This window comes from Porites lutea, chromosome 3 (assembly GCF_958299795.1).
Source record: "Porites lutea chromosome 3, jaPorLute2.1, whole genome shotgun sequence".
NCBI lineage: Eukaryota > Metazoa > Cnidaria > Anthozoa > Scleractinia > Poritidae > Porites > Porites lutea.
This window is the reverse complement of record NC_133203.1, coordinates 44,700,523-44,727,508: the sequence shown is the minus strand read 5'-3', so window position 1 is coordinate 44,727,508 and position 26,986 is coordinate 44,700,523. Positions and strand designations below refer to the sequence as shown.

General features: G+C 40.4%; 1 protein-coding gene across 1 annotated transcript; it reads left to right on the top strand.

The window, feature by feature from the left end:
- The first annotated feature begins 15,903 nt into the window (after nucleotides 1-15,903).
- Nucleotides 15,904-16,971, top strand: LOC140932380 (uncharacterized). The gene has a single exon (XM_073381994.1). It carries the CDS (start codon nucleotides 15,904-15,906, stop codon nucleotides 16,969-16,971), a length of 1,068 nt encoding a protein of 355 aa, XP_073238095.1.
- Nucleotides 16,972-26,986: the final 10,015 nt, after the last annotated feature.

The following is a 26,986-nucleotide window of genomic DNA, read 5'->3' as shown; positions in this document are numbered from 1 at the left end:
GCCGAACATCAAGATTGTCCATCTTTTACCGTATATCTAACCATAAAAACTTCATCCCAAAATATCTCGATAACGCGCTCACAGATTTCGCTTAAACGTGACGAACATCGATGTGGCTATTGGAGGAAAAAGCTCCTGTGAACGATTTTGGAAGAACAGTTCCCAGTGCCGAGAAATACTGCTGCAAGTAAAATAGGTAATGGCGTAATTTCGTTGCTGTGGCAACTCCGATGTCATTGCAACAATGCATGATCATAACAAATGTTCATCTTTATCTAATACAATTGTGGTGGTAATTTTTCCTAATCTTTGTCTATCAGTATGGCGACATAGTTTTTTATACTTTTTTGGGAGTTATTGACCCTGAAAAACTATCGAGCCACCTTAACGCCATTATTATTCTTTGCATGTTAGAAATCTTAGTTGCCAACTTTACACTAAAGACGAAAATTATATTTCACCCTTGGCACCACCTGTCGAGTCTTTGAAGATGTTTAATTAAGTTACCTGTTATTTCGAATATATCAGAGTAACTTAACTCCGTTCAACTCTCTGGTCGAATCACGGATTAGTTTCGCCCTGTGGGCAAGCTCTCCATTCCGACTGGCGAGCGAAGCGAGCCGCGAGAAAACTTGCGAGCGAGCGACTCTCGTGTAACTTCTCGCGATTCCCCCAAAAAGAGAGCTTGCTCGCAGGCTAGGATTAGAATCATAAACGCTTTTATACCAAAAAATCACGGCATGTCCATTGCAAAAAGTCCTGCATTTATGGAAAAGCCGTTTAGGCTTTTGCCAGCTAGCTTGTAAAGCGTGAGTAATACAGACCACTGTAAAAAGCCTTGGACACATTCTTTTGTTTAACGGGTAATTCATTAAGTGCAATTTAACTGGCTATTATTTAATTTATGTGTTTATAAATGATTATCTAAAATCCAAGTAAAAAGGGTCCAGCATTCGAATGATCATCTGGTTTCTCAAAACTCTGTTGAATTCATCGTGCTTGTGCTTTTGATATCTCACGTCATAAACCAGTGGCCAGAAATTCTATTCCTTTGTATCACACACTCAGGAAAAACAGGTTGGACCAAAAGCTTCATAAAAACGATTCCTTAATTTTGCCAAAAAAGACACTAACCTTTGACAAACCGTCCTGTTTTAACCACTATAGCTAAAAAGCTGATTAACCGCCTGGAAACGTGACCCGGATTCATCATAAGATGACTTATATAACATAACAAAAATAAAGCCCGCGCTCTGATTTCTGATTGGTCAGTTAACCATCAACCATTTGCCCATTGGTGCACGCCAACGAAAAGCTACCGTGGTAAGGTTCAGTCAAATTGAGAAAATCTCCTTTCTTGTAAGGTCAAAAATGCACCAATAAAATATACAAATGAAAAGTAGAAGCTGAAAGAGTACTCATTTGTGGCTTTGAGGGAAAGTGAAGAGGTCAAGCGACAAATTTGCCATGAAGGACTTCGTCCTTGTTTATTTCGCGGCGACTCGGTCTAAAGTATTTTTCTTGGTTAGCAAAAGCTCTCACTTAAGGTTTGAGAAATAAAATTTGCAATTCAAAAATTTATAAATTTTCTACTAGCTTTATCAATTAAACCGTTTTCGCAGGTGGCTCTGAGTATTAGATATATTGTTTTCTTTTCAGTTTCAGGTCTTTTCCATAATATCTTGAGTTCACAAATTCACTACACTCATTTGAATTTATAAAAAAGAGAAAAACTTTCAAGAAAAGAAATTAATTTTCATTCTCTATTTTATTTTTTTTTTGTGCGATAGTTTTTGCTTTTGTTATTTAACAAATTAGTTATAGTAGCCTGACAGGAGCTTAAACGGCAGCTTAAATTGGTTATTTTTCTTATCCACAAAACCGAGGTAATGTATAAAGGAAAAAGCTTCCTTTGTGTTTTAGTTTCTGAAACAATACGTCTATTAGAATATGTTTTATGTTTTAGCTTTTTAAACACTCTTTGTGACAGCTAAGGTGCTTTTAGCGACTATACCAGTAATAACACGGTTATTACTGTCATTATTAGCCAGGTCCAGTTGCTAAAACAGTGTGGGTGGATCAAGTTATATCATAATTAGCTGAATACAGGAACTTTGTTTAAGATTGTATAAATTATTTAGTTTTCCGTCCTCTTTTTTTTGTTTAACATTTCTCACCCTTTCTGACAAATTTGTTTTGTTAAGTATCCCCCGCTTATGTTTCCTAGTTGTGCAATCGATGCCAGTTTATAGTCAAATATCGCAGAGTAGTCAGAATGTTAAGGTTATTAAGCAACTCTGCAAAAATTAGAAAGCCGCCTGGATTATTAGTAGCGATAAAACTCATGAGAGGATTAGTAAAAAAGAAAACGGTTTGATCATTATTTCGGCTTTAGATGTTACTGAAAAGAAAACATCATGTCAATAAGTAACATTTTCCCTAATTAACGTTGAGATACCGCAACGTGTAATATATTAATCTTTGGTATTTTTTGGAAAGCTAGTATGCTGTAAAAATTGCAAAGATGGTTTTCCCGCGCAACCTTGGACTTTGAAGTGTAAATTCATTTATGTTAGGCTATGCAGGAGAAACATTGTCTTTGTTATGAGCGATAAGTTTACCTGTCCCATTAAATTATTCCATGATGCCTGATAATCTAAGAAACGATATGAAAAAGAGTTTGTCTTAACGGTAACCATTACATTAGAAGATGTGTGTTCTCCTGGTGCTTAACACATTGCCGTTCACCGGAGTCCGAAAAAAGGTTTATATTCTTAAGAAATTTCATAATCCGTTATTCTTTTTAGGCTGAAAATTTTCCGGGGCTAATTAATTTTCGCCTCTGCATTTTGTGATCATGAATACATTAATTAAAGATGACACTTTGCTCTAGCTGATGTCGCACATTGTGTCATATCAATGCAAATATGTCAAAAGTTTTTCTTCTCTTCATTACTGCATGTCAAGTAGAAGAGAATATCTTGCTCTTAACAAAGGCATTTAGGTTTCCTAATGTGAACAAGTAAGCATTTCGCATACTTGTTAGGACAGAGATCTCACCTAACTAACAAAAATCATCTTATTTGTTAGGGAAGTAGCTGAGCAAAATTTTAATTATCGAATAATTTATTGATAACGTGTAAATAACAATAGAAACCGCCATCTTTCTTGCGTCGAGTTTTATGTCAATTTGGAATCAGTCGGCAGGACTGTCCGTTTGTAGCAAGAGTTGCTTAAAAAACAATGGACACTTGGCAATCTCCATGATCATTTGTAAAGAGAACGATGGCAAGTTTGGCGCAATAATATTAGCAATAAAGGAAAAACTTATATTAACTTTCAATTAATTTAAAGGTTTGTAACCTCACCGGCTCGGCAATTTTGTTCACCAATTAAAAAATATATATCTCCGTGCATATTTATTCTTGACAGCAGTCAGAGTCATCTAAGCTCAATTTTTGGGTTTGGTTGCAGGTGTTTAACGAAACACTGTTAAAGCTTGACTTGTTAGTTTATTGTCGTAAAAGTTTCTCTTGCAAGCAATGTTTTAATCACGTTTTGCTCAAGGTTAGTAACTTGCAATTGGTATCAATATTTTTGTTATTTCAAATATCCTCCTTAAGCTGGCAAGAAAGACGTGGATTAGGCACCTGGAAGTGTTATAAAGTGTACAGAAGAAGAAAAGTAGAATTATTTCCTCCTTGTGCCAATGCTATAAGATAACAGTGAAATAATTTCAATTTAGTTGAACATTGAGTCTTTTTATAAAACATTTTTTTTAAGTTAGCTGAACTGGGTAACGTGCATAACTTCGTGAACAATTCTGCGCCTTTTGCGTTGTCTGAGCCATTTTGTTCGACATTTGACTGTTGATTCAAACAGCGGAACTTTTCACTGCGCCTAGCTCTCGATTAGTAGATGCAAACTTAGACAAATCAACGCACCGTTTAAAAGGCAAAAGGAAGTTGTTTGAAAAATCTAGAGATCCTTATAATATGTTTCGAATGCAACAGAAATTCTTATTTAAGAACTAACCTAGAGGTAAAAAAGGGTCTCATTTTTGTGGTTTTTTGGGTGTCAAATTTCCGGTTCTTTACCACATTAAAATTTGCTGAATCTCATTAATGCATCGAAAACGAAAAACAGCTTTATATTAACCAAACTCGTGACAAAACAAATTTTTTACCTAACTATGCATGTTTTCACAACGGTGTCGACTTTTTTACTCAAGTAATATTGTTACTGAGCTGGGTTTAAACGAAAGGAAAAAGCAATAAACCGATGGTATTTTGAGCATCTTATTACGGTGAAAATGCGTTTTTTGGCTGCAGGATTCTATGTTGGTTCAACGTTTGGCAGGGAATCGCGCTTCTATCGCGAGCTTTTTAAAGAAATTTATTCATAACCTATCCATGTGAACGTCCTTTTATTACGGAAAGTTCTCTTGCTTCCATGAAAAGGTTTCAAACATCATACAATTTCTATCCTCCATAATACGGACAACTCTGTTATGCAGTATGTGGGGTCCCTCGTTTAATTCCGCAAATTTGCGTTTTCACTGTGCTGAACTTGGTTTCTTTATCTACTTTTTTTTTATTTTGTTTCCGTTTGCTTTTTAATTTTCTGACTTAGCTTCACTCTGATTTATACTGTGTTAACATTTTAGCGAGTGCAAATTCGATACTCACGGTAGTAGGCAGTTTGCTAATCATTGTAAATTCGGCATATAGACAGACATTACAACGCTGAAATCATATTTTGGCGGTTAAATTCTATATATTAAATGGAAGGTATGTTTCAAGTAATTCCTAGAATGCTTGAACTCTCTTTGGTAAAGAATGTAATAATAGTTAAAAGGTCGGTTTGCAGTAATACTTTGTTACTCGCTCACCATGGTAACAAAGGAACGAACTAAAAATATACTGAAATTAAAAATATTTTCCTGGTGCTGTGGTTTAAACACGTTTTAGGAATGAAAAATGCAAGTATATAGTAGATTTAGCCAGACCTGAACGGTTTTTTAAGCGTGTCCTCGCGCAAATCAGATTACCGACTAGAAAGTTCTAAACCTCTATAAAGGATAAACATTTCTTGATAACTATTCCACTAGTCTAAGATATTTTGAGTTTTGTACTAATTTTTCCACAGTTTTGAGGGGTTTTCTTTTTCACAATTTATCCCCAACATGTTGCCATTACTGTTAGAATTAAAAACTGGTCTCCTGAAAATTTCGCTATGAAGACAAAGCGTCCCCCAGCATCTTGTTCTCCAAGAACGGTTATTCCATTTCCTCAAACTTTAGACAGCAACAATCAGAACAGCTTACACTTACAGAGACAAACTGGATGTAAAACTGTGTCTATTTTCAGTTCTTCATGTAATTATATTTGCTATTCGAAGTTATGAGACCGCTTAGGTCTTGCGCACGTTAGAAATAAACCCATACGTATAACAGTCTTTGAAAGTTTGTAGTATATTGTTAATATTGTTACAAAATAAAATGAAGTTTTGACCGTTCCAGAATGGATCTTTAAAGGAGCTTTGTCATGAGAGTTAATTAGTTTGTTGTTTGTAAAGTTTGATATACTGCTTGGGAGAGAGTTGTGAGTGGAAATTTCTAAAGTTCGATAATAAAGAAGGACTCGCATTTTAAAGTATAAACTGTTGGACGTCCATGCAAACTAATACCTTACCGTAGTAAGTGAGTAGGTGGGGGTGCTTGGTATCCCTCCCTAGTGTTTAGACGTAACCTTTTCTGTCGTCTACAAGTTCATTTTTGTTGTTTGTAAAGTTTGATATACTGCTTGGGAAAGATATTTGTAAGTAGTAATTTCTAAAGTTCGATAATAAAGAGGGATTTTAAACTATTAAATGTCGGACGTCCATGCAAACTAATACCCCACCGTGGTACATGAGGGGGTGGGGGTGCTTGGTATCTCTCCCTAGTGTTTTCTTCTGAACAGTTTTTACTCTTAATAAATAATCTGTTATGTCATCTACAAGATAATGTAAATATTATGGCTTAAATATGCCAATGAGGCTGCTGGGGGCCAGTGTTGTCATCCAACATGGCGGACTTTTTCAGATTTTTAATTTTTCCACACTATCTTTTCTCCTTGAAAATTTTTAGTCTTATTCAGAAAATGCGCTTTTTAACAGCTTAGTATGTAAAGGATGCTTCATTATATATGTTACTTTACAAGCACTTCCGACTTACAATATGGCCCTGAAAGCTTACAATATTACATTTCATTAAATTCAAAATTTTACCTCACACCTTACTTGTCATTCAATTTCACCTACATCTATGGGCTGATTTTCACCAATTAAAAAAATATATATGTATGTCTCAAAGATAAACAAATAGCTACTAAAGAGCACAAGTGCCCAAATAAAATCCTCTTGATAAAATTGATGAAATCTTGATTAAAAAAGCGAACTGTACGTCCGAGGATTGTCACAATGAACCAGATAAAGAAAATGAAATAGAGTTACAATGACATCGCTTTTGTTTTCTCAGTTTGGCACAGCGGTCAGTCTTTTTGCTATAGCAACTTTATAATAGTTACTAATTGCCACTAACGTGGAAAACCTTGTGCGCAACGCCGACATAAGCCATGACCGTTTTCAATGTACGACTTATAGAACAAACAGAAAATTGTTTAAAGTGGCTGGGTATTAAGTTCTTTCAAGATTTTTGCATGATCCAATAGAAATTGCCTTACTGTAGATCTTAAATGCGAGGTCATAGCAAGTTGCGTGTTTGTGGTTTCTATTTTAACTTACAATATTTTCAAGACACTGCGTGTTTCTACGATTTCCTCATTCTTTTGGTCAAGCAATATTCGAGCTTTAACCTTAGGGTTAAGGGAGAAACTGATCGTGTATTTAACATCTTAAATTTGCTGCACATGCAAAGGATGCATCCCCAGTGAACTTTTAAAAATGTTATGTCTCATCAACGTTTTCCCAAGAAAGAGTTGGATTTCTCACAGTCTTTCCTCTCAAAGGAAAGACTGTACCTGAAACACTTACCTGTAATAAATGGAGATCCTTGGGCGTGGCCAAAATGGTATGGAACGGTCAAAGCGTAAGTACATGACCAACGCTTTTAAGAACACAGAAATGGTCTACCTCAAAGCATAGGTTAAGGAAACTGCCAAAAAAGTCATAGCAGGAATGTTTCTTGATGTTACATTCGTAAGAGAAGGCCATTACAGAGTTGACTCTACTGGAAACCCCGCCCCGCACTAATTAATGAGTTTCTTTAAGAAATCAGCATTTCATGATACAAATTGACCTATGGTCATGAAGTAGATTTGCGATCAGCAGCTAATATGTAACAGATTGTTATAATTGCTATAAGGTGAAGCAGGCGAAAGTTAGGCGAAAGTTAGAGGTTCAGACGAAGGAAGTTGACGTTAACGAAGCAGGTGAGTGGCTAGAAACAGTTGTTCAAGTCCAAGAGATGGCGCTTGGTCGCGCAAATACTAAAGAGAATCCTGAACAAGAGAAACCTTAAGTCAAATTATACCAAAAAAGTGGTTTCAAAAAAAGAAGGATGGCGGAATGAAACTCATCCAAATTCAGGAGCTGAAAAAAACGTTTTGTGTGCAAAAAAGAAAATGAACTGACATCGTGTAAAACTTACAATGAATCAACAGTAAATGGAGGATGGGATTTTGGTGCTTCTAAGGGGGACATTGGGATGAACGGTGCTCATTAAAAGGGACATGTCGAGTGGAAGGGTGTGTGCAACGACACTCCCACCCACAACTTCATGCAGCCATAGAGCCACCACAGTTGAACCTGTCGGCTAAGACACTCCATCCCCAGCAAGGAGTTACAGGATAGACTTCAGCAACTGGGACACCAACATATCACTCGAATTGTAGAGTGAAGTCTACCACACCCTGCAGATGAAAATGGTAATATTGGAGGGGAAAAATGGGCTTAAGATCAAAGTAAACGGCTTGGTTCTGGGTCGTCTACCTTAAGGAGGAGATCGCTAATATATTAAGTTTGAAGGCTGCGTGTAGACCACTACGGGTTGCTGTTTTGGGAGCGAAGCCGATTGTGACGGATAGCAAAAACTGTAATTGTTCGCCTAGAGATCGTTAAAAGGCACGTAGTTCTGTGGACAACCCCAAAAATGTGTGAAATGACAGCAATTGATTGGTAATCCAATTCAAGAAAACTAAATCATCTTCGCTATCTGGAGATCATAAAGCCTGTTGAACATGGAGAAGTTAAGTTACTGATTGGAAGTGATCATTATGAGGAATTCGTTCTGCCCCTTATACATTACATAGTAAGCCGGGCGAGCCTTTAGGAGTGAAGATACTACTCGGATGATTAATTGTTGGATATTTGTCGTCGGAAGTAGCCAACGAGTGCTATGCTGCTAACCATGTCTACACATTCCCTGCAACTTTTGCTCCAAAAATGAGGGCCAATGAGCTGATGCGGATGATTTAGGATGAAGAAGTGGTGGGAATCACTGATCGAGACAAGCCTTTGACAGCAGAAGAGGTGCCTGCTGCCCGCAAGGTGGCAGACTCAAGGCGTTATTCCATGGAAGGACGGTAAACCGCCGTTATGCTGCAACAGACAGATTTTACTTGATGAAATGGCCGAACGTTGCTGAGAAATACTGCCAGGTGATGGAAGCAAATGAATCCAAGGGTTGCATCAGGACTCTGGAGCCAGGAGAAATTGATGATGGCCCAATTGAAAGTTGGGTACCTACCTCATTTTTCTGTAGTGAGAGAAGACAAAGAGACTACCAAAGGGAGGATAGTTTTTGATTCAACAATCACATATGACAGAATAAGCCTTAATGATACCATGTTGCCTGGACCTTAACTGCAGCAAGATGTTTTTGATGTACTATTTCGTTTTCGCAGTGATCCTGTAGCCCTGGTAGCAGATCGATCTGACGAAAATGTTCTCACAAGTCACCATGGCAAAGCCATACAGACGGTCCTACCGCTTCCTGTGGAGAGGGTTAGTCCTTTCGAGACCTCCGAAAGTCTATAAAGCAATAAGATTGATGTTTGGTGACCGCGTCTCACTTTACCTTACCCAGTATGTTGAGCGAAAGCATGCAGAAGATAACAGAAATGACTACCCGCTAGAAGTAGCCATGGTCCGTGACAAATGTGCGCGGTTGACGTAATGACTTCCTGGGAGACTGAAGATGAACCTCGCGACCAGCTTAGAGAGCTGCTCGGCAAGGCAGGCTTCAAAATACGACGTTGACTTTAGGGCCTTATATGGGGAAGGAGAATACTATATCAAAATGGATCAAGCTAGACGTCGAGGAATTTAAATTAAAGTAGGAATTTTTGCAGCGTTTTTTTTGGCCCTCAACCCCTCCCTAGTAATAAAGCAAAAAAAATTGCAGTCTGTAAGCGAAGGATGGCTAATAAACATAAAGAACATAAACATCATAAGCTTCTTGGTTACTGAACTCTTGTTGTAGTCTTTGAACTATTGTGTCTTCTCTGAACTACGCTGAAAACTACACTATTGTGTTTTCATTAAACTGCACTGAAAACATTGTTGACTTCCCACTCAAGAAAGATTGCTAATATTATTAGACGAGGAGTAATATACACATTCTTATTGATTTGTGTATCTCTATTGAACTCAAGTTGTGGTCACTGAACTGTTTGTTTTTACTGAACTATGCACACAAAAAGCAAGACTAATTTGAATTCTGCAAAAGCTGCGCCTCGAGAGCCACACGTGAAGGTCCTGCAAGTGATTTATCAGTGGTCAGTGCACCTGAGTTTCTGTTCCTAGCATGAAGATGACCGGCCTCCTGGAAAATGTATAGTGTATAAGGAGGGTTCAGAATAGTGTCTAGCTCAGATAGTCAACCCGAAGATGACCTTTATGTTAGAGGTTTCACTGCCATTGATTAATACACTAAAGTACGCCAGCTGGAACCGACTTTAAAAAGTTAAAGAGAACCGTGGGTGAAACAAGCGCAACAGTGGGAAAGATTTCTCGAAGATATGAAAAATTTGATTGGATGTAAAAAAATTAGAAGGCAGAGCCACTTGAAACCTCTGACGCTGTCTTTCTTCACCTGTTGTTCCATTGTATTGAGAATTACTCGAGCAATAAATGGATTTGCACCAAATTTGTTGATAGCAATTAAGTACCAAAAACGCGCAAACTGAGGAGTAATTTGGCTGTTGGATTTTTTATTGTTTTCATGCTCAGGAATAGTAAAAAAGTATTCCAAGGGCAAATGCAACACGGCTGTTCTCGTAAGTTGCAAATCAGTCCTTGTTGAGGAGACCACTATCTTTACTATGTTACATTTTTTTCTTTTACAGATGTTAGTGCAAGGAAGAATTTTCCTTGTATTGATTTTGGTAACAGTGTGGACAGTTGCAGGCAAGTAAAATTATGATTCTTTTGTATTGTCGTCTTTACGGTTTTTCTTGTCTCTGTTATGTATTAACAAAGCAGCTAGAAGTGCCAGTTTATTTTCTTGTAGCTTGTAAATCAGCCGCTGCCATAATCCGTATGGGAAATCTACCGTGATAACACTAAACATAATTCGTATTAACCCTCGGACGTACAAGGGGGAGGGGGGTGGTTGCCACCCCCCTAAGGTTTTTCTGATTTTTTTCCTAGACGATAAAACATCAGCACCTGAAGTTTTCTTTAGCTGTTCGTTTATCCCTCGCGCGCATTTCGAGACAAGTTTAGTGATTATCAGTTACTATGGTTACGAGATATGACATCATAAGTAGCAGGTGGTCAAGCCGTTTTTGAGTGAGAAAGTATGTTTTTTCAACGTTTTTCAGGGATAAAAGTAAAGTTTGTGGATAAAATGGTGCAAAGTAATTATTTTTGTTATTTTTACATGCAAAAATTGTATTCTTCCCGTTTTTACCTAAATTGAATTTTTGATAAAATCCAAGATGGCTGCCAAGATGGCGACCATGTTTGGTGACGTCACAGACCTCCAGCAGCGCCACCACCAATAAAATATACCTCATCTTGTAGAGAGAAGATGAAAGGCTTTCCACTGAGGGCAAAATCGTTTCGAAATACTGCAATTTATCAAAAACTCAAGGAGAGGGGGGGGGGAGGGGTTCAATCAACCACCCTTGTACCACGGTGGGGTATGACTTTGCGTGTATATCCGAGGGTTAATGCATCCTTCCATTGCTCTGATAAGGTTATTATTTTTAATGAATGAAAGTGCAGGTCACTGAGGTGAAACAGAAGGTCACTATTAAGAATAATGACCTACTGTTCCATATCAGTGACTACAATAACAACCTTTATTCTTCATTCAAAATATTTTCCCGATTCTGATTGGCTAAAGGCACACGTTTAATTCACCATAACCAGTTACTGATGACCAGATTTGGAAAAATTTTGTGTTTAACGAGGAAATGACGTCAAAAATGCAGCGTTTTCGCAGGTTAAGGCACCGTTAACCGAGAAGACCTGGAGACGAGGTTGTGTTGTTTTGATTGTGAACTTGAAAAATGGCGGACATTTCACTCTTTTCAAGAGTAAGAATAGGTGAAAACAAAACTAAAAACATGGCAAGAACAGCAAGAAGACAATTTGAAGGGCGACATCTGCTATTTGGAGAATATTTGCGGAGCTGGACAAACCTAAACGTGCACTATCGAAGATGAACTTAACATCTATGGATCGATGGAGGTTAGCATGTTTTAGCCATGTTTTTAAAGTAGGAATTATTTTGAATGAATAATAAAACAATTATTGAATTCGGCTTTCGTATCATATGAAGAATTATGGAGATCTCGGAGGGTGTTATCCGCCGCGGATAACACCCTCTTCGATCTCCATAATTCTTCATAAGATACTCAGCCTCATTCATTAATTGTTAAGTATTGCTGGTTCTAAAACAATGGAAAGGTGCATTAAATCGGATAATGCCCTCGCCCTTTAGCTTTCTGCGCCGTTGCTTTGTAAGAAGCCTTGGGCTCAGACATTCTCCTGTATGTATTACATTGCATCTTTGCGTAATGTATTATTAACCCTTTTTAGTTTATGTAGCTTCGTTACTAGATCTCAAGGATTTCTTTACTTGCGTGACTTTCAGAACTTTGCCTTAAACCAGACAAGCTTCTTGATTAAGCACTATTGAGTCTATCATTAAAATTATTAAAATAAGAGTCTGCATTCTGAAAACGAAAAACGTACAAGAATTTGCATTCGACCACTGCGGATCAATGTTTCGTGCCATTTAGCTCAGAAGTTGCGTTTGATTGTCTCTTTGTGAGTTTCCAAGGAATCTGGCAACAGGGTTCGTGGTTTAAAGTTTTAGATTTTTAGAATTTTTATAACTTTTGTCATCATCATAACTTCAGGTTAAGGTATTTTAAATTTTATCATAGTTAATTCATGATCTTAACAATTAGCAATTCAAACTTTTAACATTAGTTTGGTTTTTTAGTTTCTGCCTTAATTTTACCCGTGGGATGTCTGTTAACTAGCCGTGTGGCTAAGTATATTCACCACGTAAATAAAGTGTCTATGCCTATGTCCATATTTCTTAACTAACCAATCAGTTATTATGCTCTATTCTTTCCTGTTTTGTTTTCTCCTTACCAATGGTGGTGTGTACAGTTACTGTTTATAGAACTGACAACGAGACAAACAAAGAGTCTTAAGAGTGGTTGTCAGAGAAAACCGGGCAAAATGTTACAAATGTCAACGGAAGGGGGTCAACAGAATACGTTCATATACTAACATCATAGATAGGTCTGGTGGAGTAATGGACAAATATACCAAACATAGGTTCTTCACTGCCCTTGTATTAGAGATACGAGCATCACTTTATTCGACCTCCTCGGACGCCATTTTTATAAGCAAATTTTCACCATTTTCCGAAACTCACGGAGCCCGCAAAATTTAACGAGCCAAGTTTATTTTTTGTATGCGATACAACACATCACAGAACTACTTTCTAAAACCATAAGATTTGTTAAGTAGCCACGGACAAGACTAAAATTTTCTTATTTTATCTGACCTAAACTCAGTGTCTGCAAACGAGCAAAAAATCGGGCATTTTTGAATTGATCTACCGCACACAACTAAAACGACAGAACAACTCTGACAGCCAAATTGCAGTCTACTATCATCCATGTAACCAAAACACTAATAATCATTTTGGGCCATTGAAACACAAAGAAATTAGAAAACTCACATTTGTTATAGTTTCCAAGCTTTTTCTTGCAAACAGGCCGATCCCTTCGTGTTTGGTTTAAGTCTTCTTCGTGAATTTTCTTTCATATTTCGCTGTAAAGTATGTTCAACAGCTGGAGGAAATATCTAAAAGCTCGAAATACTGCCTAGGTTACATTTTAAAGGGCAAAAACTGCTGAACGATAAGATGAAACTAGAACATAACAAAGTTACGCCATCTTGAAAATTCAGCACTCAGGAGGGACATGCACTAGTAGCTGCCTTGTCCACAAGATGATGAATTACCAAATGGCTAAAAAACAAAAAAGAAACAAACCGGCTCATCAGCGAACTATTACAGTCCTATTTCTTCTTCAATTACTACTTTTAGTTAAATTTAGATTTGGTTAAATTTACTTTAACTAAGTTAACCACCACGAGCTTAGCGGTCAAGCGGTTCACAAGCTTAGCGGTCAAGTGGTTCATAAGCTTAGCGGTCAAGCGGTTCACAAGCTTACCAGTTAAGCGGTCCACAAGTTTAGCGGTCAAGCGTCCCACGAGCTTAGCGGGCATCCAGCGGTCAATCCCATAAGTGCAGGCTCACATGGTTTGTGGTAGCTTTTCCACGGCTAGTTCTTCGTCGAGTGTTTGTGCAGTGGTCTGTGGAGCGGTTCATTTAGCGTCTTTCGTCTTTTTTAGCGATCTCTGGAGCAGGAGTCCAATAGTGTGCTTTTTCTTGTATCCTTTTTCTTTCAATTATTTTTCAAAGCGTGTGCGTCGTCACGTTCGTTCAGGATGCGAACCACGAACAACAGCTTGTCCACTATGTCTTCTCCGGTTACCGCGTCTTCGCCTTCTTCTAGCGGTTCTACCCCAGCTCCAACAGTTAACACCCCAGCTTCACCGCCAAGTCAACGTGTTTTCCAGCCGGACACCGGCGCGTTAGCACAGGCAATTTCAAGAGCTCTAGCGGAATCGCTCCCTCCGTTGCTATCTTCCCTTCGAGATTCAAGTGGCGGGAACTCAAACATGGCCGCGACGCCTGTTCCTCTCTCCTCGGCTTCGACTTCTACACAGTCTCCGGCATCCTCTAGCCCCGGTACCCCCGGCTCTACCTCCCAGTCTTCAGGTACGCTTGTTGTGCCCTCATTTATTTCAACGTACAGCTCATCTGGCGGTCCTTCGGTTGTCTCTTCTCTCCCCGCCACGTCCTCCACCGACTTGCCTGTAGTGGTTGGGGGCTCTTGAGATAGCGCGACCGGAACTGAGTCCTGTACGTTTCGAAACCTCAACAAAGCATTTGTGGTGGGTCCTGGCTATGCTCCAGTCCCGTATAAGCTGGTTTCTAAAATTACAGCAGGACATTTTGTAGACTTGGCTGACCTACTTCCGGACAATATCCGAGCTCAAGAAATCGAACCCCAAGCGTTTTTGGAGGGAAAACTGGTGGTTTCAGGGTCTAAAAAACGGGTCATCGAAATAACAGACATCGTCACCTGGAAAGAAGCCTTCACAATCTTTTCTATTATTCTTTGCCACACCTTCCCCTCTCGCTGGAAAGATTTAAATTAATACAAGTTACTCATTATTCAGACAGCAAGGCACTTTTCTGACAAATCGTGGCTCCTCTACGACATCGCCTTCAGAAAAGAAGCCGCAGCCTCAGGTTCAACCGACTGGTCTCGCATGCACCCAGACCTCCACAATTTTCACACCAGATCTCCGGTTACTACTTCAGTTGCTTCAGGTTCCTCAACTTCCTCTATCTCGTCACTAACAGAGCCTCTTGGGTCTTCAGGCAACCCCCGGTCTAGCCAGTATTGCCACTCCTGGAACGATGGGCGCTGTCGCTGGCCCTTTGGTCGCTGCCGGTTTCGTCACTCCTGTGAATCGTGCCACGGGGATCACCCCCGCATCCACTGCCTTCACCGGTCCGCACGGACAGAACGGTCCCGCTCCCCTTCTCAGTCAAAGGGGGGTCACCGCCGCCGCTAGGCCACCTCTAGCCAATTCAGCTGTAAATAGTTTTGTTTCTGTTCAGGTTGGTTCTCATGGTAACTTTTCAGCGTTAGAGTTGCGTTGTCCTTTTGTTTTACCTTCTCCGCAGCAGGGTCTGCCAAGTTCCAGTTATTCGTTGTGTTCTCCAGCTGTTTGTCCTTTAAGACCAGTTTCTCAGCTTACTCCCATTAATGTTGATAGATTCCAGCATAAACTCTGTCATCATCCTAACCCAGACAAAGTCGCATACGTGGTCCAAGGCCTTCGCGATGGTTTTCACCTAGGCTTCAATTAGAGTAGTTCCCTGAAGTCGGCAACGGGGAATGTGGCGTCAGCACTCCTAAATCCTCAGGTCATCGACAGTTACTTGCAATCGGAAGTTCAGACAGGCAGGGTGGCGGGCCCCTTTTCCCAGCCTCCCCTCCCTGTCCTCCATGTGAGTCGTTTCGGCGTCATCCCCAAACGCCACCAACCTGGGAAATGGCGTCTTATCCTGGACCTGTCTAGCCCTGCGGGCCACAGTGTCAACGACGGAATTGTGGGCGAGGATTATTCTATGCAGTACATGAAGGTAGATGACATTATTGCGGTCATAATGCGGCTGGGGTGGGGTTCACGAAATTTGATGTGCAAAATGCATACCGTATTGTACCAGTCCATACAGAAGATCGCCAGTTGCTGGGTATGAAATGGCGTGGTGCCTTTAATGTTGATATGGTCCTGCCTTTCGGTGTAAGGTCAGCTCCATATAGCTTCACATGTATAGCAGATTTAGTGGAGTGGGTGGCCAAGCAAAACTACGATGTCACCTTCCTGATGCATTACCTTGGTGACTTCCACATTCTTGGCCCTCCCGGCTCCTCTGTCTGTCAACACAATGTGGACAGGTCAATTGACTGTTTTTCTAAGCTTGGCATCCCTCTCCATCCAGACAAACTAGAAGGGCCATCGATGTGCCTAACCATCCTGGGCATTGAACTGGACTCTCTTAATCTGCTGGCACGCCTTCCTCGGGACAAATTGGATAGGATGACTGCCTTGTTGGAGGATTGGTCACAAAAGCGTTGGTGTAAACGCAAGGAACTGGAGTCTCTAATAGGTCACTTTCAGCATGCCTGCAAGGTCGTACCCCAAGGTCGCTCATTCTTGCGCCGAATGATCAACCTGCTATGTGCCTTTCGACGCGATGACCACCCGATTCGTCTCCATCAAGAGTTCTTTCTTGACCTAGCCAAGTGGCAAGAGTTTTTCCAGTCTTGGAATGGTTGCAACTTCCTTCAGTACCCCCAGTGGGCTCCACTATCCGACTTCGAGGTTTCTTCAGATGCCTCTGGGGCTCTTGGTTACGGAGCAGTCTTCCAGGGTCACAGGTTTTCAAGTGCATGGCTCCCAACACAGGTCTCTCAGTCTATCCAGTACAAGGAAATTTTCCCTATCGTCGTGGCAGCTTACCTCTGGGGTCCCCAGTGGGCCTCCAAACAGGTCAACTTCCTATCAGATAACCGCTCAGTGGTGGACATTCTGCGGTCTGGCACTTCAAGAGCTCCTACCATGATGTCCTTGGTTCGCTATCTGTCCCTATTGGCAGCTCGCCACTCCTTCTCGTTCACTGCCTCCCCAGTTACAGGGAAGTTTAACCCCATTGTTGACTCCCTGTCTGGCTTTCAGTTTCAGCGCTTTCGCTGCCTAGCCCCTCATGCAGACTCCATTCCAACCCAGATTCCGCAGCAGCTCCTCTCGGTCTTGGAACTTCGCTGTGAGATAAATGCCACTTCTATTTGACTCAGGGGCTTGCCCCTTCTACTAGGAAAGTTTATGCTTCGGCCCAAAGCCGCTTCTTGGATTTCTGTGCTCAGGACCACAGCCTGTCTCCTTCGGGATCAGCTCTTCCAGCCAGTGAAGACATGCTCATCCGTTTCTGCTGTCATCTTGCTGATACTCTCCACCATTCATCCATCACTGCACGAAAAATTGGATTTACACCAAATTTACTCAGTGCAAATTTGGTGCAAAAAAGTGCAAACTAAGGTTAAATAAAGGGCAAAGATGGTAAATACCGCATTTGCTCTAAAATCTACAAACCCCTTTCGCCAAGGTTGCCATATTTACATTGGTGCTGGTAAACGTGATCTCTGCCCTGTACGCGCCCTTACCCAGTATCTACACCTCCGTGGCTCAACTTCCGGCCCACTCTTCCTTCTCTCTGATGTCACCCCTCTACATCACCAATGGCTGACATCCAATATTTAATCTATCTTCTCCGCTGCTGGGGTCCCTGGTTGCTACACTGGTCATAGCCTCCGCATTGGCGCTGCTACTTCAGCAGCCTCTCGTGGCTTACCAGATCACCTCACCAAGACACTTGGCAGATGGTCCAGCGATGCGTATCAGATCTATATTCACACTCCCGTTAGTACTGTCGTGGAGGCAGCAAGCCTTCTCACTTGACAGGTATTGCTTGCGTATCTTTCTCTTTTCCTAGTTGTCCTTGTAGGGTGCCTCGGGACTTGGGTAGTTCGGGGCCAGGGCTTCCCCCAGCCCTGAGCCCCTCTTTCCTTCTCCGATCTGGCTGCGTCAGCTCGGAGAGTCTCTTCGGCTTGGAATGGGGGCTCATGGCTGGGTTGCGGGGATTTTCCAGCCATGGAGGCAGTTTTCTATCTAGGGGCTGGTTGGCCAGTGGAAGCCCCTGGGTATCCCAGGCACCCACCTTCCACTTAAGCGAGGCAGTTGGTTAAATTTGGTTAAATGTAATTTAACTAAGTTAACCACCACGAGCTTAGCGGTCAAGCGGTCCACAAGCTTAGCGGTCAAGCGGTTCATAAGCTTAGCGGTCAAGCCGTTCAGAAGCTTAGCAGTTAAGCGGTCCACAAGTTAAGCGGTCAAGCGGTCCATAAGTTTAGCAGTCAAGCGGCTCACGAGCTTAGCGGGCATCCAGCGGTCAATCCCATAAGTGCAGGCTCACATGGTTTGTGGTAGCTTTGTACACGGCTAGGATCGGAGAGTTTTTCGTCGAGCATTTGTGCAGTGGTCTGTGGAGCGGTTCATTTAGCGTCTTCCCCCCTCCCATCCCTATTTTTTTTTCCTTCCACTGTTTCATTAGTGTGACGGTTGCCTGGAATGGGGGCTCATGGCTGGGTTGCGGGGATATTTGCCAGCCATGGGGGCAGCTTTTTATCTAGGGGCTGGCTGGCCACAGTGGACGCCCCTGGGTATCCCGGGCACCCACCTTCCAATTAAGCGAGATTGTTGGTTAACTTGTTTTGTGTTGTCGTTTTTTTATGGCGGAGTGATGGAGTGCGGTGAACAGGTGACCAACTGGCTTTACTTTATTCAGTCTGCATTTGATCTTCATTCACTTGATTTTGAGCTATCCCGTATAAGTCTTAGCGTTTCTTTGGACTCTATATTGTATTATCTATTTTTGCGCCAGTCTTCAATCACCGTCCATGTCCGAAGGTCCACTCATCTCCTGTTCATGATTTCCCGATGCACTTTTCATAGTCCGGGAGGCTTTGCCCGAAACACTACTAGCAGAGCTTGGGGGAAGTGATTGACTAGTCATAAGCTTCATGGGTGGGGAGGCTGAGTAGTTGCTCTTTGGACTTGGCTGTCTAGAGACTCAGTACAGGCACCCTGTAACAGTTAAGAGTTAGGTCCGTAATCTGACTAACTGTCAGTCACTAAAAATTTACTGACGTACGTTAGAGTAACTTGTTGTTCTGAGTGAGTTTTGATTTTACTGAGCTTAAGTAACTTGTATTTATAACTTTTCAAAAGAGATTGAGCGGTTTTCTATTTAATAAAGGGAACTTATCCAGTAATTTGCAGTGACACCTAAATCTGTGGAAAATTGTAAATACATATATTCCATTTACATATGTAACTCAATGCGATATTCTAATTCCATGGTCTAATTCCTGTGAATTTCATGGAACTCCATGGAGATCAATGGAATTGGATACAGTAGTTTCCATGGAATTTCGTGGAATTTTTCTGTTGAATTCCATTGAAATTGATGTCCTTATCCCCCATGGAATGCCATGGAAATTTTTCTACGGAAATCGATGGAATTCCATGGAGCTATTTCTTACGGTATGTATCAGGGGCACCCAACGACAATGTTAGGAAAATATCTGTTCGGAAAACGATTTGACAACTAGAATTTTCGGAGCATTTTTGGTAAAATTTCTTGCTTGCCTGCCTCTCCTAGGATTTTCGAACATCTAAAAAATGGTATCATTGCCTATTTTTAACGGATTTTTACCCTAAAAAGGTTACCTAGAATTTTCGGGAGCCTTTTTTCTGGCTGGAATTTTCGAACGGGTAAGTTTTGATCCCTATAATTTTCGCTAGACTTTAAGCTAGGAAGTCCGAACAGATGAAAAATATTTAGGGGATAAAAATATGCCTATATCTACCGTTTAAATACTAAAATACGTTTAACAATGCTATGTTTAAGTGGTTTTGAACTAATTCTCGTTAGGTGCCCCTGATGTGCCAAGTTATTTAAAGAGGCTGTGTCACGCTATTTTTTACCTTTTTAAGAAGCTAAAGCGTGTTTTCGAATCAATTGAATTTCAAGAATAAGACCATATTTAGGCATTAAAACCGTTTCCTGTTGTCTGTTAATATGGATGGCAAGGAAGATTGAAACTTGAAAAAATGGCCAGCCTTTTCAATGCAAAAAATTATCAAAAAATAATTATGGCTAGTGCTGTCTGAAAAATTTTGTTTGGGACCTTCTCCATAAATCTAAAGGAGCATTTTGTATAAGTGTATAGCCACTAAGTAATGACTTCAGCACGTAATATTCCTAAAAACAGCAATATCGTCGAGACAAACCCCCTTTAACACCAGGATAAATTGACTACTTTATGATTAAAACGCCCGATCACTGTTGTGGGAAGTCAAATCTCTTTCTCTTTTCCACGAGCTTGACATGGCGAGTGTTTCAACTTTTCCAAAACGAAACGTGTTATTATTCTCTTGTCTTAAAGCGTCAGCGTGTCCAAATATGGCAATCCTGACAGGGACTTCAGGCATCATCACAAGTCCTTCTTACCCGGGAAATTATGGTAATAACCACAATTGCAAATGGAAAATCATGGCAAGTACAGGAAATGGCGTCAAGTTGGTCATTCAAGACATGGACATAGAAAGTGGGACTAACTGTCCCTACGACTATATACAAATTGAAAATGCTGTCATATATGCTAGTGGTGTGCTTCCTTGGCGTTTATGTGGTTCACTCTCCAGCGATTCGACTTTTTATTCTTACAACGAAACCTTGATTGTACGTTTTGTTACTGATGGTTCTGTAACAGCCCGTGGATTTATAGCAAGATACACTGTATTTATTCCTGGTAAGTAGAAAGAATTATGTTTTGCAGTGCTTTGCGCTTTATCCAGTATAGTATGTTGCGCGGTATCTCGGCACAATCGCTTGTAAACACTAGAAACTTTTGCTTGAGCATAGACGATTTCTGAATTTTGTACTCAAAGATAGTCCTCTACATTTCTCTTGAAAGGTTTCCACTTTGCTCAATTAACCATATTTAAAATCAGGGGTATAGCCAGTCATTTTTTTCCATTTAAGCCCGATTTGAAGAGGTCCTGAGAAAGCGAAGGAGGAGAGATTCATTCATTCATTCAGTCGTTCGTTCGTTCGTTCGTTCGTTCGTCTCTCCCTCCCTCCCTCCATCCATCCATTCATTCAGAGAGTTGTAAAACTATGGAACTTGAATGTAAACGGTGCTGGTATTGGTTCTGCTGGTATTGAGCACTCCTAGTATTATGTATTTGGTTGTTCATTGAAAAAACGTTATTGAATTTTGATAAGAGTGAAAACATAAAAAGGCCTAATTAAAACAAGTGGATTTCTTGACATTTCAAGAGCTTTTGCTTCTTGAAGATCGGGTCAGTATGGGCTTCGTACCTAGATTTTCTTACTTATTGCCTATGATGTGTTGTGGACTTAGTAGAAAGCCAAGTTATTGCCTAAGCCATAAACAGTTTTCAGAGGGAACATGAAGAACAGCGGGTCATCTTTGCTCAAAAATGTTGTATCAAAAGAGTAATTAGCAGTGATTCGTCAACGAACGGGTTCTTTTAGTAAAAAAAAAAATAACCGTGTCACAGTCACACCTTGATAAACAGTTTTTGAATTCTTTATAAAGAATTCTGTTACACTCAAGTACATCTCCTAAGGTCAATAGGGACGTGAGTGTCTCTTTAGCACTGCATGTCTCGCTTGTGTGTACTAGAACTAGGGATTCCATCAATATCGACGATCGTGCGTATATATTATTTTAGTATATACTAAAACAGTGGATGGTGTTTTTCGCGCGCTCTGATTGGCTACTCAATCAGTGAATATCCTGCACTATTCACTGATTCACCTCCAGTTCCTCCGAGCGAGCGACGCCAAACTCGCGTAGGTTGCGAGCAAAATGCTTTCCCGGTTTGCTGCCGTAACAAACTAAGAAATTTTACAACTAATCAAGCAAGCTATTTCCGAAATACATGAAGAAGGTGACGAAGTTCGGTTTGGAAGTCTTAACAGGTAAAGCTTTGTCTTTTTGACTTGAATAGTTATCGAAAAAACCGGTGAAAAAGATTTTTGTTTACAAATGCAAATTAAGCTTAAGTCTTGCGTTACTTTATTTAGTTGACTTGTTCATAAATAAGCTTAAAACTAAAGTTAATAATATTTTTTACAGAATTATTTTAAATAAAAACAGAATTCACAACTCCTTTTGAAAAAACTTTCCCACAAGAGCTAAACAAACGCCTTCAAAAGTTTTATTTGTCGCTAAGAAAAAGCGACGACCGCCAAAATTGTAATCGTTGGCAACAGTAAATGAGTTAAAAATCATCATTTTGTGCTCAATTATCTCACTGTTTTAGTATATACTAAAACAATTATTCACCTCAGTGTCGGTGGCTAGTATTGGATATTTACCTCGCCGCTTCGCGGCCTTGGAAAATTTCCAATACTAGCCACCTCCACTTCGGTGAATAATTGTTATATATCTCAGAAAAACGAGTGCTCTGAGAGTAAAATGGCAACTTTCTCAGGTCTTTGTAAGGTCTTCAGCTGTTTCATCCTTTGTATCTTCTGAGGAAGAGATTCTAATTTGTCACAGAAGAGGGATGAGAGGCAGCCCGGTTCAGTTTAGATCTAATAAAACAGTAGGCAAGACTGAGCGGATTTCTAGATGTATCTGACAAGTACATTTAATTTCAGGTTGAGATAAACGCTTTTCAAACTTGCAAAACTAGTGTCCAGGTCAGCGCGTTCCCATAGCTGACTGTGTCCCTTTAAATCGATTTTTAAGTAAAGCAAACTAAAGTAACGAACCATTTAAATGGAATATTTCGTTCGAAATTGCGTTTTACATCGATCAATGCAGAGTAAACATAGTTACCTAGAGCATGAAATGAAATATTTTTTTAAGGTATTGGCTAAGGAACAAAAAAAAAGTGGTGGCCATGTGAACACACCCGCTTTTTCAAGTACCCACGCTGGAATTCGGGCACGGTGCCGGTGCCGGAGTACAATTAAGGACGAGCTCGGGTACAAATTAGGCACCGGTAAAAAAAATATATATATATATATATAACTTGATATTTTTTTACCCACGGAGCATTTACAAGTTCTCAAGAAGTCGTCGAAACGTGTCCGTGCGTTCCAGATCGAAATGGAATTTGATAGTGTTTATTTTTGAGGAGAGGGAAAACCGAAATACACGGGAGAAAACCTCTCGGAGCAAGGACGAGAACCAACAACAAACTCAACCAACATACATGTATGGCGTCGACGCCAGGATTCGAACCCGGACCACATTGGTAGGAGGCGAGTGCTCTCACCACTGCGCCACTCCGCATTTTTGTTGTTCTGGAGCAGTCCACTGCTTTGTAGCCGCTGCTAAGGTCAAGTTTCAAACTGGCCAGAATTTGTCAGTGAATTTGTCGGTACTGACAAACCGACAAAATTTGTCAGTTGTCGGTTTGTCGGTTCATGTCAGTTGAACTCTTGCTTAATTAAGTCAAAATTTGTCAGTGAATTGGTCGGTACTGACAAACCGACAAAATTTGTCAGTTGTCGGTTTGTCGGTTCATGTCAGTTGAACTGTCGCTTAATTAAGTTAAAAGTTGTCAGTGAATTTGTCGGTACTGAGAAACCGACAGAAATTTTGCATTCGTTTGCCGAAATGAGGATTTGTAAACGTTGAATAAAAACTTGAACCTTATGATAGTGAGAAACACAAAACAGGCTAAAGGTGACGTCATTTGGTGATCCGCAACATCAAGAAACCACCAACGTGTTAGTGTGGGCATAGGCATCCCAAGCTCACGTTATGAGTGTGTTATGCAAGTTTACTTTCTCACAAGAGAGTCAGTGTCGCGTTACAAGCGATCGTTGGGACTTTGTATCAGAAATAACATACAAGGTCTGCGAACGCTAAATATCATTGTTTTTACTTTTTTCTATAACATAAATAAAGGAGACAAGGTAGGTCTCCTTTATTTAGTTTATAGAAAAAAGTAAAAATGATATTTAGCGTTCGCAGACCACAGTATTTTATTTCTCAAGTCTCAACGATCGCTTGTAACACGACACCGACTCTCTTGTGAGAAAGTAAATTTACATAACACACTTTTAACGTGAGCGTGCGTTGCCTGTGGTTTGGGCAGTCACATTATATGAGGGTCCACAATGGGGGTTCTCAAATCCCGCTTTCCCGGCTTTTTTTTTCTTCTGAATCCCACCATCCCGCTCTATTTTACGCCTGAATCCCGATCCCGCCCCATGTTTTAACGAGTTTTTTTGCTTGATTAGTGAAAAAGACGTTATATAAGACTTACCCTTTAACAATTGTCAGTTTTGATGGTCAAGGTTCTCAACATAACAATAAGCGAACGTAACTTTATTTTCTGTTTTGCTTATTTTTTCGTCCGCGCATCGGTACATTTTTACTTCGATATTTTAAGTCCTGTACTTTTGGAGTTAGGTAGATTGATGTTATCTGTCTGTCTCACGATGATTCGACTGCTTTGCTGCTAGTTTCCATCAGGCGATGAAGCCAATTCTGTTAATTGTTTATGTGGAGTGTAGGACATAGAAAATGTATATAAACACACAGTTCGTAAAGACTGAGAAAATGGTATCTTTTATGAAAACATAAACCTGTTATTGAATCGAATAGCACGACCAAATGCGGACACCCTTCAAAGCAGGAAGTTTGCTTCTCCATCCAAAGTGGCTACCCTACCCTACCCTACCGTAGCGCAGGGCACAAAGTCCATTGACATTCCTGGTTGCCGTATATACAAGGATATTGAGGTGGTTGAAACTCAGACTTCTCGTGAGTTCTCTTGAACTCTAAAACTCAGGTCGACTCCCCTCGACTGTTTCTTTTACGACTTTCAAGGTCTTCACTTGCCTGGAAACAGGAACTCTGAATGTTTTTTTCGGAAGAAACGCATTCCCACTGGCACCTTTTTCGTAATACAGAGCCCACAATTTATGATGTCTACCACATTGTCGTGATTGTCCACTTCGATCAGTGCTGGTGTGGCCATACCGTGGCCAGACTTACTTAACAAACCCTCAGTCCAAAGAATCGTCCAGGTCCAACAGGTCCGTACAGGCAACAGCAGAAAAGGTCAAACCCGTCATCCCGAGTATCACCACGAAAAATAGCCCAATCCCGCATCCCGCCAAACCTATTGTGGACCCTCTTATATTGAGTGCAATTAAGCAATAGACCACACTTTCTATGGGTTTACCGGCGTGATAACCCACGCGGGATGTTGGGAGAACACGAGAAAAGCTTGTAAATCACGAGCCGAAGGCGAGTGATTTACAAGCTTTTCTCGTGTTCTCCCAACATCCTGCGTGGGTTATCTCGCCGGTAAACCCATAGAAAGTGTGGTCTATTGCTTTTATAAAATAACTTTTAGTAGAATGGAGTATTTTAGGTAAAAAATATGGTTCTAGTACCGTGATCAAGTCACGTCTTCTCTCTAAAGTCATCATAAGCCAATCATGACTCACGATTTAATAGCGTTGAACTTTCTCAAAACTCAGTTCAGTCAAACAACAAACAGCAGCACTTTAAAACACGAGTTTTTGCACTCATTACATGATAACTTATGAAAGCTGTTTTACAGGAAAAGTCAACACATATTCATGCGAACGTACAATGAAAGAATACGTTCATCAGACTGTACGCAGCTGTATTTTGTTGAGTCGATCCGTAAGAATTTCGTTGTTACAGACGGAACTGGCAGCTATTGTAATAGAGGACTTCATTCACTTTTAACAAGCCGCAGTGGTTTAAGATTTGTTTTCTGGACTTCGTTATGATCAAGAAATGCTGCGGTAACGACGTGGCTGCATTTGCGAAGTTGTCGCATGTAACTTTATATGCACGTACAGCGACCGATGGAAATATGTCAGTGGTGGAGAAAGGTTTCTTTGCCGTAGCCACATATTGGCGCTAATATTTGTCGATTCGTGAAGTGAGGTGGTTTGAGGTAGGTTATGGCATCGATATCACCGAATAATTTGTGCAAATGTTGGAAAAAACCAGCCCGAAACTCAGACATCTTTCGTCATCGTTGGCAGCTTGTTTACAACTTACAGAGGCCGATTTTGTACCATATCTTGATCAGAGATCTCTTTTTGGAACAATTTCTTTCATCAAGAAATTTAAGTTTGAGATAAAATAAATCAAGAATGCTAAAACTATCCGTTTTGTTGCTTGTTGGCACATCGTTAAGTTTTCCTAGAGACTTAATTTTCTACACCAGAAATTCACACAGTTGTGGTCTTTGTCTGCGATTTGGCATCGTCGTGAAATGTAAACTGTTTTTCAGCTTTGTACTTTATAACTTCCAAAGCTATGGCAGTAGCGAATTGTGACGCTCAGTAATAAAATGTGGAAACCAACGCTTTTAATATTAAGAAGGGCTGGGTAAGTGACTTGTTCTGTTTTTTAGCCTTTCTAAAATCGTTGTTTGCAGATCAATAGCCGGTTTTGTTTAGGGCTCGTGGTCCGGATGCCTTTTTCTATGGGTTTACCGGTATAATAAACCATAGGTTTTTGACCAATCAGATCACGCGTACTATCTCAGTTATTTTATAAATGATGATAAAGTGCAAGAATATTAATGTAGCTCAGCTGCACAGTACCATAATCCGCATGGAAAATCTACCGACTGATAACACTGAACATGAATCGTATTAATGCATCCTTCTATTGTTTTGAACAGGTTATTATTTTTAATGAAGGAAAGAGCGGGTCACTGACGTGGAACAGGAGGTCATAATGATTACGAATCATAACCAACTGTTCCATTTCAGTGACCCCAGTAAGAGTTTTTACGCATGAATTCACCTGTTGAAACTTTGACCAATCGGAGACTAGATTGGTCCTGGAGCGTGACCAAGCTAAAAGCAATTTTTCAAATTCTATTTGTCCAAGTTTTTTTTGTTGTTAGTTAAAGAAACCAAATTCAAGATCTTTATTGGATTTTTTTCGCATCGATAGGTTTCCATTTTCTATAGCAATGGAGGCTCCACCGCACGTGCATGCTGAGGCTCCGCTAAAAATTATTGGGTTTCGTTGAGCGAGGTGTTCTACGATACAAAGAGTATTCGCTTATATTTTTGAAGTAGGTTTAAGCAACTCTAATTTTGCTTGCAACCTGATATATCTTGAAATCGGAAATTGACTTTTTCAGGAAAGCCAAGGATCAGGGTACCGTTGGCGGACTGGCGAACTGTACC

What these genes read in the sequence shown, in the direction of transcription:
- LOC140932380 (XM_073381994.1), top strand. Translation starts at nt 15,904, where the DNA reads ATGGTCCTGCCTTTCGGTGTAAGGTCAGCTCCATATAGCTTCACATGT.